The sequence below is a fragment of the Passer domesticus genome, chromosome 10 (genome assembly GCF_036417665.1).
Source record: "Passer domesticus isolate bPasDom1 chromosome 10, bPasDom1.hap1, whole genome shotgun sequence".
In the NCBI taxonomy this organism is placed as follows: Eukaryota; Metazoa; Chordata; class Aves; order Passeriformes; family Passeridae; genus Passer; species Passer domesticus.
The window spans coordinates 12,661,428-12,682,616 of record NC_087483.1 but is presented as its reverse complement, the minus strand read 5'-3'; the positions used below and the strand labels follow the sequence as shown (position 1 = coordinate 12,682,616).

Genomic DNA, 21,189 nt, shown 5'->3' with positions numbered 1-21,189 from the left:
AGAGCCACGTTAAAATGAGAGCCACAGGGTGGGCTCAACCTATTCTGTAAGTAGAGTTGACTTCAACAGCAGGTAACTTTCCCTCCATTTCTGGCATTATTGTGTTGAGAATTCAACAGTGCTGTGAACTGGCTAAACCATTCATGGTGTCAAGTAGGCTATGTTTCCTAAGCCTCCATGTATATTTACACTTATCTGAGCTGTATTCATTTTAGAAGTGAATTAACTTCATTCTATACAGTGTGCAAAGCCAAAGAGTTTTTCACGAATAGTGTACTCTAGTATAGAATGTTACGAAGCATGAGTTTCTAAAAAAGCCTGTGACAGAAATTACTGCAGTTTACTTAAGTGTTGGATTCATGATAAATTTCAGTCAGTGCTTCCGACCTGGAGATGGGAACTTTAGGGATGCTGTTTGTTTGAAGATCTTTCTGTAGAAATGCAGATTTATCCCAAAGAGGCTGATGTTTCTCAGTTAAAATTATTTCAGTGAATACCTTTGCAAACTGCTGGCATTCCTTATTTTTTTATAGGGTCCTCGTGGTCCTCAAGGGATTGATGGGGAGCCTGGTATCCCTGGCCAGCCTGGTGACCCTGGTCCTCCAGGGCATCCCACTCACCCAGGACCAGATGGAATAAGCAGGGTAAGTTGTACATTTGCTCTAGCTCAAAGTGGAGTGTTGGACCAGATCCACGTGATATAAACAGTGACTTTCCTTTGGTTCCATGACCATGGAACACTGTGCCCACACTTCCTGTCTCCCAGTCATGAGGGGCAGCAGCTAGTGGCACTGAACATTCTGCCAAAAAACTGGGACAAGTTCAATGTGAGAAACCTGGGAAAGGATGCACCTTTCACAGCATCTAGCAAAGCCAAACTGCCCCAATCTAGAACCACCACAAGGGTTCTTTTACTTCCACCAGCCAAGGGATGTGAGCAATAGTACAGAGGAAATGAGTGTACCAAATTAGGAATATAGAGAAGTGAAAATTAAGATAAATGAATTATAAGTAACTAATGAGAGAAACTAAAATGTGGTTGATAATACTTCTTGCTGGAAGTATTCAGACAAACACTGAGAAGATTGAGAAATTGTGAAAGCAATGCTAACCAACCTTATAGATACAGACAAGGTATTCTGCAAAACTTTTTTCTTCTCCTCCTTCTATTGGATACTAATTATGGTTGATAATTAAATATTTGAATTTGTCAAGTGTATTCAGTTACACATTTATTGCTGTTTGGACACCTGTTATGATTCCTCATTCCATTGTTCCTGAGATGTTACTGAAAACAATAGTTAGAGTGACAGAAATCTGCAATATTCATGTTAGGCCAATAGCTTGCAACTTTGGGCAGCATTTCATGACCTAGACACATTTCCCAACAGTTCTGAATCCAGCAGACTCAGCCCACGTAAGTATCTTCAGCACACAGGAATCACTTAGAATCACAGAAGCACCAGAATGGATGCTAGGCTGTTATCCTACATAGAATTCCACAGAAAATATGGAAGAAAGGTGTGGCTGGAAATCTAACTCATTTTTTGTTTGTATTCCTGTCTCTGACCTCAGGCAGTCCCCAGCCTTTAGAAGATGTGTTTGGGGACCAATCTAATGAGGAACTAACTGTAAATGTTGGGAGATTTGAATCTGTGTTTGAGCTGTTGCTTGTTCTCAGCCACTGTAAGCTTGGGCCTGCTGTGAATGAGGCTCTGGCTCTGAATGAAGCAAAATAAAACTGTTGATTTCAACTATTTGCTTGCATAAGAAGGAGGGCACTGAAGTTTCTCCCTTCTCTAGCTCATTGGTTTCTGTTAATTGATAGGAAGAGCAGTGGCTTTCAGCTTTGCTGGATAAGGGCAAGATGCATAAAAATTCTAATTTCTCATCATGAAATCAGTTACATTTCCATTAATCTTAAGATGTTTCTGAACTTGAAGCATGATAAGTGGAAAAAAAAGGAAGACTTAGAAGACATGAAGAAATATGGCAGTTTTGGTCTAAATTTGTTAATCATGAAAAAACGTAATTAATTTAGTGGGAGGCTTTCCTCTTTTTTGTTAATTTTATACTTGTTTAATATTAACGTGGAAATAGAATAATAAGCATATAATGTGTTCATGTGGTCTTTGAAGCGTTAAACACCTCAAATTTACAGGAGAGACACATTTTGGTTTAGTGTTTAAACCAAGGATTGAGCTGTTATCACTGCAAAAGCAAGGTAAATGATGAAGATGTGATTGCATGGATTTTTGCCTTACAAACAATCACAATGACTTACAGCTAAAATCACCCATCTTATTTTTCCAGCCCTTTGCAGCTCAGATGGCAGGACTGGATGAGAAGTCTGGACTTGGTAGTCAGATGGGACTGATGCCTGGTGCCGTGGTAAGACCACATTAGCCCTGTACTGTAAGAGAGGCTGGAAGTAGAGTGCATGTCCAAAAACCCAAAAGGGGCTCATTTTCAATTCATCCTCTACAGCTTCCTGTGCCTCTAGAACCTGGATGTACAGTATATTCTAGTAGAGTTTTGCACAGTACCTGGGGAAAAAAAATGTTTTTCTGTTAAATGACAGCTTCTTCTCCCACCTCTATCCATCTCTCCTTCTGAATATAGCAGCTACTAATAGTAAGGTACAAAAGGAAAAAACAGCTCCTCTTGAGTCACTGCAGAGTGACTGAAAGTTGTCAGGCACAACACAAAGCAGAATAAACAAATATGTAGCATCTTTTCACATGTGACATCAAATCAGGAGTTTTTTGATAGTAATTAAAAAAATTATTTTCAAAACTAGCTGTTAAGTCTATGCTTTGTTGTTTCAAGACAAGACAGATTCTTGTCTGTCCAGTGGGCCCAGTTTTTGCACTAGCATCCCTCACTATTTAGATATGCTCTTTACTTTGAGTGCACTGGGGACTTAATTGTAACACTGAAATTTTCTGCTGTCTGTGAGAGCTGTTTCACCACCCTAAGTTATCTCTTGTGGAACTCTTGGGGTTGTTTCTTAATAATACCTCTCTTCACATTTGATGTCTTTACTGATATTTTTAACATCCATTCTGAAGGAAATAATCCTTTCGTGATTGTACTGCCCATGAGTTTTCCACCTGAATCTTATCCAAGTCCCTGCTAGTAGCCTTCATAATCAGTTCCAATGCCATGTGAAAGGTTCCAAAGATAATTTGATACTTTAGGACTAACTTTTGCAGTGATTTCTTCAAAGAACTTTTTGATGAATGTCCTATTGCAGTGTATTTGCTTTCTGAACATAAAATGATTTGTTCCACAAGTCTGTCCTACTTTGTTGCTTTCATTATTTTGCTTAATCCTTTCACTCAGTTTTTCTCAAGGTGTTGCATCTCTTCTACTGCCCCTTCTCTTATAATTCTCAAATATGATCAAATTTAATATTAATATATCTATGGCCTTACACAAAGTCTGCTAAAGTCAGTTGGCACTCACTCTTTGTCATGTTATGTGACATTCTTTTTTCATTCTCTTGTAAACTGGGTAACTGACAGCTGAAAGAATGTTTTGTTTCTAATGTTCATTAGTTTTGTTTTTTTTTTTCCAGTGGCCCATTGCTAACTCTTTTACACTTGCTTTTTAAAAGTTAGTAAAACAATTACTGAATTTTAAAATACATAAGTCTCAAATTTCTGTCAAAATGAATGGTTGTCTGTTATAGGTATTTTTGTATTCCTAGAACCAAGATAATTACTTTCAAATAAGATAACAGTATTTCATGTTACAAGTTACAATTAGGTTTGAGATTGTTCCTAAAAGTTCCATGGCACTTTCTAAGGGACAATCTGAGTTTTGTGTAACTAACCACAATGATTTGGAAAACTCTATTGGTGGTTTGTATGATACATTTAAACGTGTCCTTTCATTACTGCTTTTCAGCTTGACTGAGAACAAGAAGATTCATTTCTTTTGTCATTGATTCTTGTCTGTCCAGTGGGATGAGATTCATCTGAGTAATGACATTCCCTTCAAGTGAAGACTATTCCCCCCAACTCTTACTTTGTTACTACATTTTTTTCATAGAGCTAGACAGGCAGTTTGGTTATTGTGATTCCAGAGACTGTGAGGTTGGAGGAAGCAGCCAAGTCCGTATTTTCAGCTACTAATGAAATTACACTCCTTGCTTTTGGACTTTGAAGATGTTATTCAGCATCTGTTTGTGTTTCATGATGCAATTTTCTGAGTAGAAACCTTTCAGACTGTAGAAATGCTGGTGGTCACTATCAGGCCATTTTGCCCTTTGTAGGGTGAATCTTACTCAGGAAAGGTTGTTTTCCAGTGTGTAACAAGTTGTGTGTTCAACAGGGTCCAGTGGGTCCAAGAGGTCCTCAGGGTCTCCAAGGAAAACAAGTGAGTGCTTCACCTGAGGGGATAAAATTGGCCAGAACTGAAGGCAGAGCTCGTGGTGAGAGGGGTTTGTGCATCTCTGGGGCAGTGTCCATCCTCACTGACTTGTGGCTGAGTGCACGTTCATCCAGAAGGGAATTTAAACAAGGGCTCTGCTCCAGATGGACTCTATACACAGAAATTGGCTCCAAAAGAACAGTTTATTAGATCTTTAACAGGGTTTTAACCCAACTCGTTTTTTAATGAGTGAGCAGCAATGAAAATGGAGACTGTTCTTGTTTCAGTATTGGCGTGGTGTTAAGTTTCCAGTGGGGTTTGTGTATGGCACAGGATTTATCTACAGCTTGAGGGGTTTTACTATCCAACTTTCACTCCTATGGAAATGTGAACTGGTTCTGAATTAGAATCCAGACTCTCAGCCATAGGCTGTGATTTTTCTGGTCATGGATTTTAAATTATATCCTTATAATTGCTTTTGGAATTTGTAACTGTATTTATCTTTGGTTAATTTTAGGGTGGTGCTGGTCCCACAGGCCCACCTGGTGAACCTGGAGATCCAGGACCTATGGTAAGACCAATAAATGCAAACATTTCTACAACAGAATTGAAAATATGTTATACTTTTTAATTTCAGAACAGATTTTTTGTCATGTTGTTTCAGCTGAAACTATTAAGTAACTTCAGTGAAGAGTTGTGGTGTTCAAAATGTGTCGTCATGAATCAGTGAATTTGAGTTGTTTTAAATGTGAATAGCAATGATTATATTAGAAACAATCATTCTCACTTTTCCAGCACAGGCCTGAGAATGGTTAGGCACTGGTAAAGCCATACCTGATAGTGTAACTTACACAAAAGATGATGAGAATTTTTTTTTTTTTTGAGGCAACATAATGATACAAAAATAAAAAGAAGAGCCAGAGATTTGAAGCAAACAGAAGCTGTGATTTTTAATGTTTTGGGTTTTTTTCCTAAAGAATCCATCCTGTATTTTCTTCTACTATAATACAGGCTTTCTAGGGTCAGGATGGTTAGAAAGAGCACCACAAAACTGAGCTAATGTGCTTAGGCATCAAATCTTCCTTTTTCTACATCTGTTTTTGTAAAACCAGACTTTGAAATGGAGTAAATAGATATTTAAGTGATGGCTAAACTGACTTCTCAACAAATATGTTAATTTCTTAGGGGCCAGTTGGTTCTCGTGGACCAGAGGGACCTCCAGGCAAACCTGGTGAAGATGTAAGTTTGTTATTCTTTGTATCTTGTTTTATTTTTAATAAAACAAACATTGGCATCTGTGAGGCAGTGACTAACCAGCAGATGTGCCTGTTCTAACTACTATTGTCTGCTTTCCTTTGTAATTGTTCTCCTCATTAAATCCAGCATCACAACTGTGAATCTTGGCAACCATTTCCCAACTCCTCCTTTCTTTTCCTTACGTGTCATCATCATACCTAAAGTCTAGCACCATCTCTCTTTCTTGCCTCTGTAAGTTCTTAACTGAGATAATCTTTCTTGAAATAAAACATAAAAATAAATCACAGGGAGTCAGTTGGAGGCATCTCCTCTCTTTTGGGATTGCATGTTGGGTTAGAAGAGCTGTAATGGCAGCATACACGTGTGTCTGGATAAGATTTTGGTATTTAATTTCTTTAAAAATTGATAATTGATTATGCTCCTAACTGATTTTTCCTTATCCATATATGCATACATATCTATGTAAAAAGTATGTTTTATATATATTACATGGGTGTATATGTACTGCTCAACAGTAGCCCAAGACCTTACTGGTGGGTGTATATTAGTTGTTTGCAAATCACACTAAATCCATCTGAACTATAATTTTTAACTTGCAAATTAGTTAGAAAACTGCAGATGCCATTTTAGTGTAGAAATTAATTGTGTAACAGCTACCTTCCCATTAAACTGTACAAGGATTTTTCAGAATCCTTGGCAACAGTTAACTCTCAGTGCAGGGAATTCAAATCTTGACACTGCTCTAAGAACTTCCCCCATTTCCTTTGTTTGGGTGTTGTTAATTGCATTTGTGAAGCACTTTGCCTTCTCTCTGACCTGAAACTATTTTTCTGAAACCTTTCATATTCCTGCATCCTGGTATCCTGAGAGTATTTGAGCTGACTGATGCATGTAAAGGAATATTTGTCTGTGACTCTGGTGGGCTTTGATTCATCTTCAAAATATACTTGTTTGGTTTCACCATATTATTTTTCCTATTGCAACACACAGAAAATAGTCAATGTCCTAGGATGAAATTATACATGTATTAAAACATTTAAACAGAAGGAGAGTCACAAACGACAGTGCAGTTTAAAATTGCTGTTCCAGTGGGAAAGAACAACAATTTGATGCTCTGTGTGAAGATGACAGAAGGTTGACTCACTAATTCCCAGGAAAACCAGGTGGCAGCACCATCTCCTGATGACTGGGATACATTGTGGGCTCAACATTCAGTTTTCCCTGTTCTTGATTAAAAACCCTTTGTGAGTTAATGTGTCCAATGCACATTTACTTGGTACATATGCAGTTAATTTATGTCACTGACATTGTTACAGCAAAGAGAGGATGCATAATGCTGATGTGAATGTCCTCATTTGTTTGAGTGAAAGAATGATGCACAAAGTCCATTTTCAAATCTCCTGTTTTAATGTGATCCTTTTTTGTTCTCTTTCCTCAGGGTGAACCTGGTAGACCAGGACAATCCGGTGAGCCTGGATTTCCAGGATCTCCAGTAAGAGCATGATTATTTAAATTTAACAAAGTAATCATATGTCATCATAGGATACTGGTTCCTTATTGCTTCATCCTGATGTGGCTCATCGGTATTGCTTTTAATTATGAGTGGAAAGTTTTGCCATTCAGTATCTGAAGTCCCTGTCTTAGCTCACTCCTAGCTCCAGGTCAGTGTTTTGTTGCTGAGATAACTATTGTTATCTGAGATTTCAGTTCTAAATTCATATTGCCAATATTCTGAAACAAGACACTTCTGTTAGCCTCTCCAGAAAAACTTGGTAGGAAGCTAAGTGCAAGAGAGCTTTGGTTTAATTGCTAAATGTGTTTTGGTAGCAGTTGTTTGTCATGTTTCAGGACTGACATATTATGAAAGAACAAGTACAGTTTGCAGGTCTGAGTTTCTAGTTCAATTGTTTGTCTGAATTTTGATCTCAGCTTAATTAATATCTGTCCATATTAACCCTCAAAACTTGACCTGCCACTCATCTTATTTCATTACTTTTGCTGAAACTTGAACTTTGATCACACAGCAATATAAATGATAAAGCTTTTAATGTCAGTGAAAATGTGAATAATGCTGAGAATAAATTCAAGGTTGTTTCATCTGTGAGCTGCTGAAATGCTGTTCCTCACTCTGGTAAAGATGAAGGAGTGTTAGCAATATTGGTATTGCTGCTGCCCTTATCCCTGTTAGTACCATGATTGCTGGGTTTATCTGCAGAATCAGGATTATATTTGTTTTTTCTCTTTTTTTCCTACCTAGGGCCCTCGAGGCTTTCCTGGTGCTCCTGGTCTCCCAGGTCTCAAGGGTCACCGGGTAAGAGACAAGGTTTTCCCTCTGATATAGATGATATTTCCTGGCAGTTTCAGAATGAAGATTTTTCTTTGTATCTGTGCAGAATTTGCCTACGCTACAGGTGAGGCAGCTGTAGCAGAAATACTGGCATTTGAGAGAAAGAGGGCCTTGCAGAAAATCAGTGCTATTCCCCTTTAAGCTGACCTTTGTATTACATGCTCCAGTGCTTTTTTACTCTATTTCAAATGTTCTGGGAATCTGGAAGGAGCTTGCATGAGCCCTGCCAAGCTTCAGGAGGCGCAAACCTGACAGTTCTCTCACTTTGTTGGCAAGTCTTGCATTAGGGTGGGGAACTTGAGAGGTGGATATGTTTGCAACATGGAGTGATTACAAATTACCAAGTTTTCTGGCCAGAATTTTACTTCAGGGAGGAATAAATTGGTTTCCTATGGCTCAGAGCCTCCTCCTTGTTGTTTTAGGATTTTTTTAAAAATTTTTTTGTTTTAAGAGGGAAACCAAATCCAGGGAAATGTACCTTGTACAAATGGTTTCCATTTAGGAAATGTTTAAAAACTTTATTCCATCTGTTTTTTTCTTCTTTATTTTTTTTTCTTTTCTTACTCTTACCACCTCAGATCCATTCTTAATACTTCAATATCAAGTTACTTTAACAAAAATAGTGGGAGTGTTCTCTGTGTGTACATATATAAATACAATTTCTTTGTATTTTTATAACTTACAGGGATTGAAAGGACTTGATGGTCCAAAAGGTGAAATTGGAGCAGCCGGAGCAAAGGTATTTCTATGGCCAAAACAAATAAATGATTAAGCATGTTTTGTGTAATACCAAAATCCTGAAGGGCAGGAGATCTTTTGATAGCTTTGTACCCTCTCTGTCCTTTATAAGGGGGAGAGAATTCAAAAGTTCCAATCCCAGCTGTAGCTGGGGCTGCTTCAGGCCTGTGAGGGATCACTGGGTGAGCTGAGTGCTCCATTTGTGACATGTATGTAACACAGAACAGCAGAGTCTGTTAACAAAGGGCCCATGCACATCTTGCAGTTCTCCACTTGGACAGTTCATGGTTCTTGTTGGTTCTTGGTATAATCAAATAAAGCAATCCATAACTGAAATCTTTCAAATTGTGGTAGATTGGCTTAAAAGAAACAGGCATTGGAGAGGGAATGTATTGTAATCAAATTGACCATTTTATTAGCTTATTCTCAGAATCTTTGTTCTCCATTGGCACTGCACCACTCTTACAATTTCAGATCAAAGCAGTGGTAACACAGGATAGCCAGCTGGAGATAGTCCTTTCAAGATAGCTTAAAAGATATTTTAAAAGAGAATAGAACACTTTTTTCAGGCTTTTCCACTTTCATCAGTGCTGAGGCTGAAACATTTTTGGCCTGGCATAGGTGATAATTGAATGTGGGAGAGAACTATTCCTTTAGATTAAAAACATAGTAAATGAAGGGAATCTTCCAAATCTAAATTTAAATGTGAGATCAGTAGTTAAGGAGAGTTTGTGTAAGAAAATATTTCTTTCCCAAGATTGCCTACCCCTTTCTGTGGAGGCAACAACAGCAGCAGTCTTGGCAGAGAAGACACAAACATGGCATTTCCATCAGAGTGGGGAGCAGTGTTCTTGCCATGTGTGATGCACACAGGTACCTGTGCAAATCTTCCCCTGAGGTCCAACATAAGTACAGAAGATAGGGATGAGATGTGACTCCATTTTCTTTTCACCCATTTCTCTAATAATTTCATTTCCTTTTCTAGGGAGAGTCCGGACCGACCGGAGCCATGGGTCCAACAGGTCCTCTAGTGAGTGTCACATGCTTTGGGTGTTGCAGAAGTGATTATAAATGCTATTGCCAGTGGGAATTGCAGGGCTTTGATACCTGCATTTGAGCTCATGGAGCTGAACTTTCTCTTCATGAAGGCTTGTTTTCTGTTACTCTGACAGTGAATTTGGTCCCCTGTAAGCTGTTCTTCCCCTCCATTCACAGATATAGGTAATAATGATAAGTCAGAAGGCTCAGCAGAGACTTGGCTGTAGGTGTGGTGATGGCTTCCCAGTTCATATAAGTGTAGGGTGATAGATTTTTCTTTTTTGCATGTTTATGCCTCATATGGAGTGATTTCAACATGAGAAAAACTGGCTTGGGTTGCTCTGAGGTAGAACTGGTGTAATTTAGATCAGGAATGAACTGGCTGAGAAAACCATGGACAGTGGGTTTTGAAGGTTACAGTGAGGATAAGTATGCATGACCTGGAAGTGAAATGGAGAAATTTTTAAAAGAATAATTTTCATTCACGTGTGGTTTTGGACAACTGAGTATGCATGAGTAGTGTTACATGACAAAAATTGACTCTCAGCAGTGCTCCTGGAGGTAAAGCCTCTTTCTGATATCAGATAATGGCATCTCTCTGTGAAGAACTATGTTATGTAGAATATAATATCCCTGAAGTGGAATCTAATTTGTGAATGAGATTTAGTGAAAGAAGTTGCATTATTATCACTGGTAGGTATATAAAGAATTTATTCTACTGTGTTTAGAACTGGAAATACTGTTGGAATAGAAAACAAGAAATTACAGTTTGTTAAATTTCCACTGGGCAAGCCTGTGAAGCTGTAAGGATTTTTATGAGCTGCTACTTCTTTTCTGCTATAGGACAAGATAAGTTACTCCTGCAGGGGTGAAAAACACCAACCCTTTTTTTTTATTCTGACATGATGATCTCCTGTATAATGTACTTTTTGTTCTTTCTTCAAGGGACCTAGGGGAATGCCAGGAGAAAGAGGACGAATTGGACCACAGGGTGCTCCTGTAAGTAAAGTCTTCCTTTTCTCTAGTAATTCCTCTCTTGTTAACTTCAATTTAAATCCCTGAGCCTGAAAATGTTAGTTCATGCGACTTGCTTGTCACTTATGTTGTGAGTCCTGCTACAGGGCTGAAGAGTTTTGTGGGGTGACATCTGTACCATAAATTTTAAAAGTTAAAAACAGTTTTAAAATGAGAGTGGTAACTATATGGTAACTTCTTATAGAAGAGCTGCCCATGAGTCCAAATACCCTGATAGCATGATTTTCTGGGATGTAAAAATGTCTTCTATGTTTCTGTTGTATTTCTTGTGAGAGGTTCTTTTCAGCAAAAATTACTGTTCAGGAAATAATGATACAGTTTTGTCCGGAAAAAGGTTTAAAATCAAAGTTAAGATTAAGTCTTTCAATTCAGATTTCAATTTAGATTAAATCTAAAAATTTAATTTCAGATAATAAGGTTATCTTCTTAAAATATTTTGATTCAGCAAAAAGAGGGATTATGCTTGCTATGAGATCATATTTGAATTAGAACTTTCATCCTGCTGCTTTTACATCCAGTGTCAAGTATTGTTTTTCTGGCATATCTCCCCATGACTTCTATATGATCCACTTGTGTCATGTGCCCCATACAGTGACACTCTCAAAATATTGTCCTTTCTGGAAATAGAGAAATCCATTAACTCAAATGGGAGCATAATTTCTTCCAGAAGTTTTCCATTCCAGTGTTTGGATGAATGTGCAATCCAGCATTTCTTCAATCACCTTAGTATACCTTAGTTTTATCACAAATGCTGACAGTAAATAATTAAAAAATAGGTAGAGTTCTTACAAATACTCTGTGTTTTCTATTTTTGTCTCTAGGGTGGACGTGGCCAGCATGGTATGCCTGGGAAGCCAGGCCCAATGGTAAGTGGTTGGTTCTCAATCACCCACTTTTTCACTCTATATTTCCACTTGCCTTTTGACACGACCAGAAAAACAAAATGTTGGCAGTTGCTGGTATCATTCAAGTGCATCTGGAATTAATTATCTGAGAACGATTCCTAGGTGTACTCGTTTTAGTTTTAGTGCTGCCCTCTGCAAAATTTTCCTCTGTAGTTTACTTCATCTGAAGGTTTTAATTTGCAGAGGAGTTGGCCATAGCCTCTCCTGGGAGGTGATGCTCTGCTGCTCTTATGGAGCCCATATGGCAGGGAGGAAAATGCCTCAAGTGCATGCACTGCAATCTAAAGCAGTTCATGACTTCATTTATCTTCCTTCACATACAAAGCTGGCAAATGAGGCTTGTTGTCAGCAAGAAGAAAGGCACTCACTGATAGCACAACTTGCCCCCTGCAATTGTTCCATTCGCAAATGTGTAAAAGGGCCTTTTAATTAAGGACAGTCACTTTTTGAACTGAAGGATGGAGACCTGTGTCTGAATGTCTGCCAAGCTGAGAAAGCCTGGCTTGCAGGGCTGTTGGTATTCTCCCACCATGGCAGCAGGGCTGCAAGAGGAAGACGTGGCTGTTTACATTTGGACTGTCAGTGTACCAAAGGATCTCACTGCATTTGCAAAATACATTTGTGTGAATTCACATCAGTCGGGGATTATTCCCAGACATACAGTTAATTTTGTGTTGCTTTTGCATGCGAAAACTGGTGATGTTTTTCTATTTGTGCAAGGCTAACTTCCACTTTAAAAATGCAGTATTTATGTTTGTTTGGTTTTTTTTTGAAAGCATCATTTGTAGGATATGGGTAACAGCTTCTACCCATTGATATAGTCAGCCTTTACCATTTTGTGATCAGCTAAGAAAAAACCAAAAACCAAACACAAAACCCAACAAACAAGCACACCAAAAGCACTGCACCAAAAAACCCCTTAAACCCCTAAACGACACCTGCTTGCAGTTAGAATTTCATTCTGTGCACACTCTTTATTTACTTGACAAAATTCTGAGAAAAATTCATTTTCCTGTGTCATCTTAATGAACAGACTGTTTTATTAAACACTTTATTAAGAAATAATTAACTGTAATGGAAGCTCAAAAGATGAGTGTAAGTGCCTAAAAGCTACAAAACTCAATTATTTAGTATATCATGAAGGAAAGGTAAGTTGCTAGGAGAAACTTGCAAACAAAGAAATTTATTTTTTTTTTGGTATTTAAAACAAACCATAAAGTTAAAAGAAGCTGGGTGGCAAGTTGTGAGGTTTTACATGAAGCTTGTAATTTTTCTTTGGCATAAAATGTGAGCTCAGCTGAAGCTGAAGTGTCACAAGGGAGATACTTGTCCTCAATGCATGTTTCTCACTGGAGAAAGAGTTAATGAAATGTGTTGTTATTTGGGTCAGTGCAGTGGTATAGCCCAATCCTGGAACTCTTCCTGCAACAAGAGAGAGATTTGGCAGATATTATTTGTGATCCAGTAAACTGGGACATAGGTTTTCAAAAATATATTTGGTGAGCTATTACATCAGTTCTGTAGAAATCCAGTGCAAGGTCACAGCAGAAATGTTGTCTGTAATTAATGCTCAGTGGGACAGATTGTTCTGATTAACTTTGTCAGGAGAGCTTTGTTACATAGAACATTTTTTCTCAGCATGAATTGTATTTTAAAAAAAAGACAGAAAATCAGGAAAAGACAGAGGAATTATCTGGGACCAGTGTTGCAGTGAGTATTAATAACCACTGTGTGCCGCCCTCCCAAGCCTTTGGAATACAGTAGAAAGTTCTCTTGAATGTCCTGTACAGCACAAGAGACATTATGGAAATGGAAACATCTTTGTCTCTCTAGCCCTGAAATTTTGATACAAGATCTGTGTTTTACAGCTTGCAAATGGATTTTCCTGTGAGTTTAGGAATCTTGATTCCATAATTGTTCACTATGAATTGTGTACATTGCAATTCAGGCATTAATAGCTGAATCAAGAGCTGTAGCTTTGCTGAAGTCAGCAAACACATTATTAAAGAAGTGCGCCATAATTCCATAAAATGTATATGTATTGCTTAAAAACCTGATATTTATAGTTACTTTGATTTTGTTATAATCCAATGTTTTATGACTAAAAATACAGCTAATTCTAGACTCACATTTACCCAGGGATGAGATACTAATCTGTGTGATCTAAACCACTGAATTACAGCTTTGTGTCTGTCTTTTCTAGGGCCCACTTGGTATAACTGGATCTCCAGGTTTTCCTGGCATTCCTGGCATAAAGGTAAAAAATAAAATGAAAATGTCTTTTTAAAATGTCTAACATCACACAACTAAAAATGTGTACTAACTGCACAGAGTTCAGACTGACGTGTACAGATCCCCAGGAGCTGCTGTGAAATCACTCTTAGTCAAGACCTTCAGACACAAGATAAAACCCAAAGTCAAATAAAGCAATTGCAATTCACCACTATTAAGATATCTTGCTTTCCCTTTTGCTCATGTCAGGGGGTGGTTATAAGATGACTGCCATGCTGTGCTTCAGGAATTTTGTCCAGAATATTCAAAGATACATTGCTAGAAGTGAAGTTGTGAAGGCAAGTTGAAGACAATATGGAGGCAGGACCTTCTAGTGCTGAAACTTCTAGTTTTGGCCAAGGAAACTTTTTGGGATGATCTAGACTGGTAAGGGGGAAATGCCTGAACCCCAACAGAGGTGTGCAGTTCATCACAACAGAGCAAATTACAGGTGCTACCTTTTGTGGCTTGGAGTGATTGTTCTGTGAAATGAAAAAAATTCACTCCAACAGCTCCCTTATACTTGTTATACATGCCCTGAATCCAGCTGCTCCTCTTTGTCCTTTTACACTCCTAAAACATGATAAGAAAATGTTATACAAGAAGAAACTCTCAATTGGTCAGGTAGCCAAGATAAGCAGATGTTTTTGTGCTGTTGTGAAGTTGGCAAGATTCATGACACTGTTTGGAAACAAGTCTTAATACAGTATCAACTTAGTTATAGAGTCATGGAATATCAGGTTACCAGAGGACCTCTAGGATCATCTGCTCCAACCTTTCTTGGAAAAAGCACAGTCTAGACAAGAGGAGTGTACAGTTAAATGATAGCCCTTGTATTGCGTGTCATAAAATGTTTTAGTATGGCTCAGCTGGGTTTTACCTAAGGAAATGTTTAAAAAAGCTGTCACATGATGGAGCTTTTGAAAAGGAGAAGCTGCCTTCCAGTTTGATCATCAGATGATGTAAAGTTGGAATAGTTGCTTTGAACTCATAAAAACTCAGCAGATTATACTGTGAAGATGTGATATTAACAGCCAGCCATCAGTTCCAAAAGGCATAATTCCTATATAAAATTAAAACTCAAAGAAGATGCTGGGAGGAATTTTTTTATCATCCAGTCTAATCTTACAGGGATTTGATATTTAATATAGATCTGTAACAGTGAGTTCATCTGTGTTGTGAAAAAAAAAACCCCAAAACAACAAATCAACCAATCCCTGATGTGTTACCATATCTAAATCTTAAGCTTTGCTGTTAATGAAGGTTAAAAAAACCATGTAAAATTACAGACACGTAGTGGGATTTTAGAGACAGGTCTGATTTGGACTCCTGGATAGTGCTGCTTTTCTGCAGAGTTTCCTTGTCTTGTATACATTGAGAAAAAAATCCTGTCTGTACTTTTAATGTTTGCATTCACCTAGAAGTAATAGAAGCAAAATAAGGTAAGCAAAATTGCATTTTAAGGATAAGAAACAATTTTAAACATGAATTGGTTTTCTGTTATAAGCTCAGTATTCCTCTTGCATTACTTTATAGTGCTGCATTTTAGAGCAAAATAACCTGAAGTTGTTTTCTCATGTGGAATCCTAGGGTGAAGCAGGTCCAACAGGTCCTCGAGGTCCTGAAGGTCCCCAAGGACAAAGAGGTGAAACGGGTCCTCAGGGTCCAGCTGGGTCACAAGGTCTTCCTGTAAGTACATTGGATTGAGTTCCTCAGTGCTCAGCTTGTGCGTGTTCACCTGTTTATGGGTGAACACCTGACAAGAGAGTTTTACTCAAATTACCTTTTTTCCCCAAGGAAAATAAGTCTCATTCATTTGTTTTGTGCTAAATTTGTTGACAATAACTCTTTGTTATTTTATTACAAATTGGAAAACTGAAAATTACACAATCTCAATACAGTCTCAGACTGCAAAGTACTTTAAAACTTAAGCTTAAACATAAGATTTTCAACATTAAAAATCACATTAACTTGCATGCTTTATTGCTCTTTTTAGCATTTGCATAAGTTGCTACATTTATTTAATAGCCTATATTTTCTGGTCTTGTAAAGTGGATAAAATAACTATGTTCTGCTTTTGTGATTGTTGCCCATCTCATTAAAATGACTTTTAATGATTGGTACCTTATCTTTAGGGTGCTGAAGGGACAGATGGCTCCCCTGGTGCAAAGGGCCCTACTGTAAGTAGTCCTAGTTCCTGTAGTAGTAGTCTGTTGAAGAAATTGTGTAAGTTAATTTCTTTTATTCCCTTGTTTTGATTGTGTTTCATTATTGTGCTTGCTGTTTGTTTTTGTAGGGATCTCCAGGCACTGGAGGCCCCCCTGGATTATCAGGCCCCCCTGGTTCCCCAGGACCACAGGGCAGCACCGGTCCCCCCGGGATTCGAGGCCAGCCGGTAATGGGGCTTTGTCCCTTTGGGAATTGTAGTGCCTGGCACGTGTCACTCCATGGAACTGAAGCAGGGATTAGCAGTGGGCTTCCTTTAAATTCAGCAGTAGCATATGCAGATCCTGTGAATCTGCTGTGTATCCAAAATACCACTACTCCTTTGGAAAAGAAGTGTGTCTTTATAAACCTCAGAAAAGAGATTTATTTAAGTTTTTGTCTTGATAACATAATAATAAACAAGCATAATAAGGGTAAAGACAAACCATTATAAGCATCATATTATACTGCCTAAAGTTAGTGACTAAACTAGGAAATGTTTGTTTCATGGCATAATACAAAATGATGAAGTAGTTTATGCAGACTTTTAACTTTACTGGTGTTATCCATGTGTTTGTTTTCAGGGAGACCCTGGTGTCCCAGGTTTCAAGGGAGAAGCAGGACCCAAAGGTGAACCTGTAAGTCTCCATATACTTTTTAAGATGAAAAGGAAACACAGAGACTTATAACCATGTAACTTTTGGGAGAAAACCAACTCTACATAGTTTGAGTTGGTTTATCAACCAGTCTTCAGCTTTTCTTTCTCACCAGTTAAATAATTGTGTATTAACTGACAAAAATATAGAGGTGAAGTAATAGTTCTTTACCACTGTCTTCTCCTTTGAAAATTTCTATTAGTCTCACTGAATTTTGACTCCTTTGCAGCTTGACAAAATACAAATTATTGTGGGTGATTATAAGAAGCAGTGTCCAGCCCAACTGCAGAATTAGTTTATTAGCTTATAAACATTGTAAAAGAGAAAAGCAGATGCTGAAAAGCTGTTATCTTTAACTGATCCAAGACCTAACTATTTTTTTCTCCTTAATTTGGAAAAAATGTTTATAGTGTCCAGAAGACAGTCTGTTTCAATATGAGAAATTGTGAGCTTAACGATGTTTTTTAAAATAACATTTTATTCTCACTAGGGCCCACAAGGTCCGCAGGGTCCCATTGGCCCCATAGGTGAAGAAGGGAAAAGAGGTCCTCGAGGTGATCCAGGGTCAGTAGGTCCACCAGGTCCTGTTGGAGAGAGGGTAAGAAATCTAGAGGAATAATATGTCTTAAGAGATGCACTGCTAAGCTGAAAAACCTTTTGACCTACCCATGGATGTTCTTACAGCTTGATTGTGGGTGTAGTCAAACCTTATTTTCCTAGCAGTAGTTACTACTGTGTGTTATTTTTTCACACTGGATACTTTTATGTGGAGATTCAGTGCCCAGGATAGTATGAAAGGATGGAGATAAGAGAAGCTCATTGCAGACTTTTTCCTACACCTGCACAACTGCTCATCTTTGCTTTCAATAAGGCTGTTCACATAGAAGGAGCTGTCCAGCATGCATGAATGAGACACTGATGTTTTTACCATTTTTAAGTCATAACTTCACTCGCCACTTCCCAAGTTAAAGTACTGAAGTAAGAGAATTGTAAGGAAATTAACCGAATCTTCAACCCATAAATCTGGTCCTTTATTTGTAATAAGGTACTTAAAAATTAAGATAATTGTCTCATACCTACTGCTTTTCCTAGGGTGCTCCTGGTAATCGTGGTTTTCCAGGTTCTGATGGGTTGCCTGGACCAAAGGTAAATGAAATTAAATTGTCTATCTTTTATGGTGTAATTTGTTAAATCGTCATACATACAGACATATAAAAAGGAACTGTTGCATTAAAAATGTCTGCTTTTGGGCAAACAGGCAGATTCAATTTACAAATGCTAAAAGAGAATCTGAGTGTTTTGTGACAAAAATTTTTTGGGGAAAGTCACTTCCAGTTCCCATGATGTTCAGCTTTGCTTGCTTGTCCCTGGCTTAAAGCTTCCTTGTTTTGAAATGTTCACAATAAGGGACTGACCTGTTCTACTCATATATTGCTTTATGTACTGCTGTGTAGGAGGGGGCTCTGTGAAAAATTGCCTATTCTTTGTGTGTGGTGTGATTTTCTGGACTTGTCACTTAAAAAGATGGGTTTATCTGGCTTTCCTAACTGATTTTAACACTTCCAGGGAAGTGACTCACATGGACATTTGTCTAGTACTTCTTAGGAAACTAATAATAGTAAAAGTATTAATGATTTGTGACTTTGTTTGCAAAAACAGATTCTTAATAGAAGATACTGATTTTATTTCACCTGCTCCTGCTGTCACTGTTCTGGCTATTAACTAGTGGCTCACTGGTGTCTTTCTAGGGAGCCCAAGGAGAACGTGGTCCAGCAGGATCTTCTGGACCTAAAGGAGGTCAGGGAGATCCTGGACGTCCTGGTGAGCCTGGCCTTCCAGGTGCAAGGGTAAGGGACTGAGAGCAGGACCCTATAAACCGTGGTACCTTTCATTTTCCCAAGGCAGCAGTGATGTTGGGGAATTCAGAAGCTGTTAAGGAAGGGCAGACAGGTTTCAGTGGGGCTAAAGGAGAAAAGACCTGTCTTTATTTCCTGCTGATGGTGGGAAGCACAGGTTTTGTCTTAGAAAAAGGAGAAATAGCCCTGATTGACAACACCTGATACAAATGAAGGACATGTGTTTGTAAAGCACAGTTGCCACAGGTAACATGGATTGAAGGCCAACCTTCATTGACTTGGTTATTGATAACATAGAACACTGAATGGTACATATTATCTAGAGATTTTTTTTCAGGGAAATTATTGGAGGACAATTCAAAATATCAGAAAAAGGGGATAAAGGGAGCAATAAAATGTGATATAGATCATGGCAGAAATAAAGATGAGCCTGTGAGAAGCTCAAGAGGTGTAAAGCAAGAAATAATAGGGAGAAGAAAAATCAAAGATAGTGAGGATGAAAGTGTAAAGTGAATACAAGGATGAAGACCTTTAACATGGAGAACTTTGTGCTATAGCAGTAATCAAGCATTTCTTTGGGCTTTTTAAATGTTTCTTTATTGTTATAGAATTACAGACCTAACACCAATACTATTCCTGCTTTTAGGGTTTGACAGGAAATCCAGGTGTTCAAGGCCCTGAAGGAAAGCTTGGCCCCTTGGTAAGTGACAAAAATTAGTCTTTTCAGTTAATGTCACAATAATTCAAAGATCCCACCTCACTGAAATTGTTTTTATTAACATGAGTTTTCTTTCTTTATTAAGGCTCATCTTCTCTTTTGATAGTTCACTTTACATTCCTAACTTCAAAATTAGTACCAACAACGTTTGTTTAGTTTTGTATGTGTAGCAGTGTCTCTTGCTTACCACCTGCTGCATCATTGTTAAATGTCTGAACGAAATATTTTTCTAGTTGTTGCTTTAAGGACACAATAAATTATTTGTACATGTTTAAGTTCTAATAATTGCATAGCATTTGGTTAAATCTAGCGGTGTGGCTATTGTTACGTCTTCTGTAAAGACATTTTGACTGATAAGTGAAGCCCCAAGCCAGGTTAATGTTATTTTCTTTGTATATACAAGCATTTTCTTGGGATTAATAAATTCATATGATTAAATATATTTAGACTTCAATGTGGAAAATGCTTTATGTCTGCAGGGTGCTCCTGGGGAAGATGGACGTCCAGGTCCAGCAGGCTCCATAGGAATCAGAGGTCAGCCAGGCAGCATGGGCCTTCCTGGACCAAAGGGTAGTAGTGTGAGTATGGCAATCCCTTTTTGACTTGAACCATTTCTGTATATTTTATGGGTGAAAAATATCTAAACCTGGTCATTTTTATTTCTGCGATTTAGGGTGATCCTGGAAAGCCTGGAGAAGCAGGCAATGCAGGAGTCCCAGGACAGAGAGTGAGTGTGGCTGTTAATTTGCAGTGATTATGGAAAATGGTGCTTTTCTGTTATCTGTGTTCATTACACAAGATTTCTTCCCCTGTCATTTTAATGTAGGGAGCCCCTGGTAAAGATGGTGAAGTTGGCCCTTCTGGTCCTGTTGGCCCACCAGTAAGTCAGTTTTTACCTCTCTGCCTGCCTGGTACTCCATCTACTCACCCCTCTTTTGGCTTCTGTTCTTATCAACCTTCATGCCAGTAGCTTATTCCAAGCAAAAAATTCCAAGAACATTCAAAGAAAAATTGTCCTAGAAAAATTCCTAGCTTTGTATTAAAATATATATAGTAGTAATCTAATTCCTTTTATTAACCATTATAAAAAAATTATGCAAGGAGTAAAAAATTATTGTAGTTAATTTCGCCATCTTTCTTGGTTTTAATGGAACTGAATGTTTTCTTGTTACCAAAGAATCTTTAGGGGAAGGATTTTAAAGAAATGATACACAGTTATTACATCTTTTATATAGGCCATCTTGTCCTGGGATAAATAAAAACGTATAGCAAATAAATACCAAATTGAAAATATGCATATTCAGAGAAAAGAAAAAGTTGTGGAGCCTGCCTATATTCCTTTTCTGTTTACTTATTACTTCCCTTTGTGTAGGGTCTGGCAGGAGAAAGAGGAGAACAAGGCCCTCCAGGTCCTACAGGGTTTCAGGTATGTGCATTCATTTTTATTTTTTTTTATTAAAAATAAACAGCCATGTCTTTATTAATTTAAATTGGAGAAATTCAATCAAGTGATGCATAATATAACTTGAGAACTAAGGCAAGGATGTTGAGAATAATTAATGATCCATAACTTTCCTATCAGCTGTGCACTAAGCCAAACTAGCAAAGGCTTAAACACCAGCTCTGTATCCCTTGAGAGGACCTTTGATGTCAATCAGTTTTACTTTGAAAACTTTCCAAAAAAGTTCCAGATATGTAGCAAAATAATTGTCTTAATAATGAAGTATTAATTAAATCACTATCTGTTTGTAGAGAACTTTACTTTTAGGGCTGAGATGTCCTGCAG

At 37.9% G+C, this 21,189-nt stretch overlaps 1 protein-coding gene across 12 annotated transcripts in view; it reads left to right on the top strand.

Moving 5' to 3' along the window:
- COL5A2 (collagen type V alpha 2 chain) overlaps positions 1 to 21,189 on the top strand; it is a 172,560-nt gene that overhangs the window by 121,888 nt on the left and 29,483 nt on the right. For all 12 annotated transcript variants that reach the window (XM_064433797.1, XM_064433803.1, XM_064433801.1 and 9 more), the window contains 24 exons: positions 534 to 644; positions 2,314 to 2,391; positions 4,339 to 4,383; positions 4,895 to 4,948; positions 5,563 to 5,616; positions 7,073 to 7,126; positions 7,892 to 7,945; positions 8,667 to 8,720; positions 9,705 to 9,749; positions 10,703 to 10,756; positions 11,614 to 11,658; positions 13,901 to 13,954; positions 15,559 to 15,657; positions 16,104 to 16,148; positions 16,265 to 16,363; positions 16,758 to 16,811; positions 17,320 to 17,427; positions 17,922 to 17,975; positions 18,578 to 18,676; positions 19,332 to 19,385; positions 19,883 to 19,981; positions 20,077 to 20,130; positions 20,230 to 20,283; positions 20,776 to 20,829. In XM_064433797.1, coding sequence (XP_064289867.1) covers positions 534 to 644; positions 2,314 to 2,391; positions 4,339 to 4,383; positions 4,895 to 4,948; positions 5,563 to 5,616; positions 7,073 to 7,126; positions 7,892 to 7,945; positions 8,667 to 8,720; positions 9,705 to 9,749; positions 10,703 to 10,756; positions 11,614 to 11,658; positions 13,901 to 13,954; positions 15,559 to 15,657; positions 16,104 to 16,148; positions 16,265 to 16,363; positions 16,758 to 16,811; positions 17,320 to 17,427; positions 17,922 to 17,975; positions 18,578 to 18,676; positions 19,332 to 19,385; positions 19,883 to 19,981; positions 20,077 to 20,130; positions 20,230 to 20,283; positions 20,776 to 20,829 — 1,575 coding nt within the window. The remainder of the gene's footprint in view (positions 1 to 533; positions 645 to 2,313; positions 2,392 to 4,338; positions 4,384 to 4,894; positions 4,949 to 5,562; positions 5,617 to 7,072; positions 7,127 to 7,891; positions 7,946 to 8,666; positions 8,721 to 9,704; positions 9,750 to 10,702; positions 10,757 to 11,613; positions 11,659 to 13,900; positions 13,955 to 15,558; positions 15,658 to 16,103; positions 16,149 to 16,264; positions 16,364 to 16,757; positions 16,812 to 17,319; positions 17,428 to 17,921; positions 17,976 to 18,577; positions 18,677 to 19,331; positions 19,386 to 19,882; positions 19,982 to 20,076; positions 20,131 to 20,229; positions 20,284 to 20,775; positions 20,830 to 21,189) is intronic.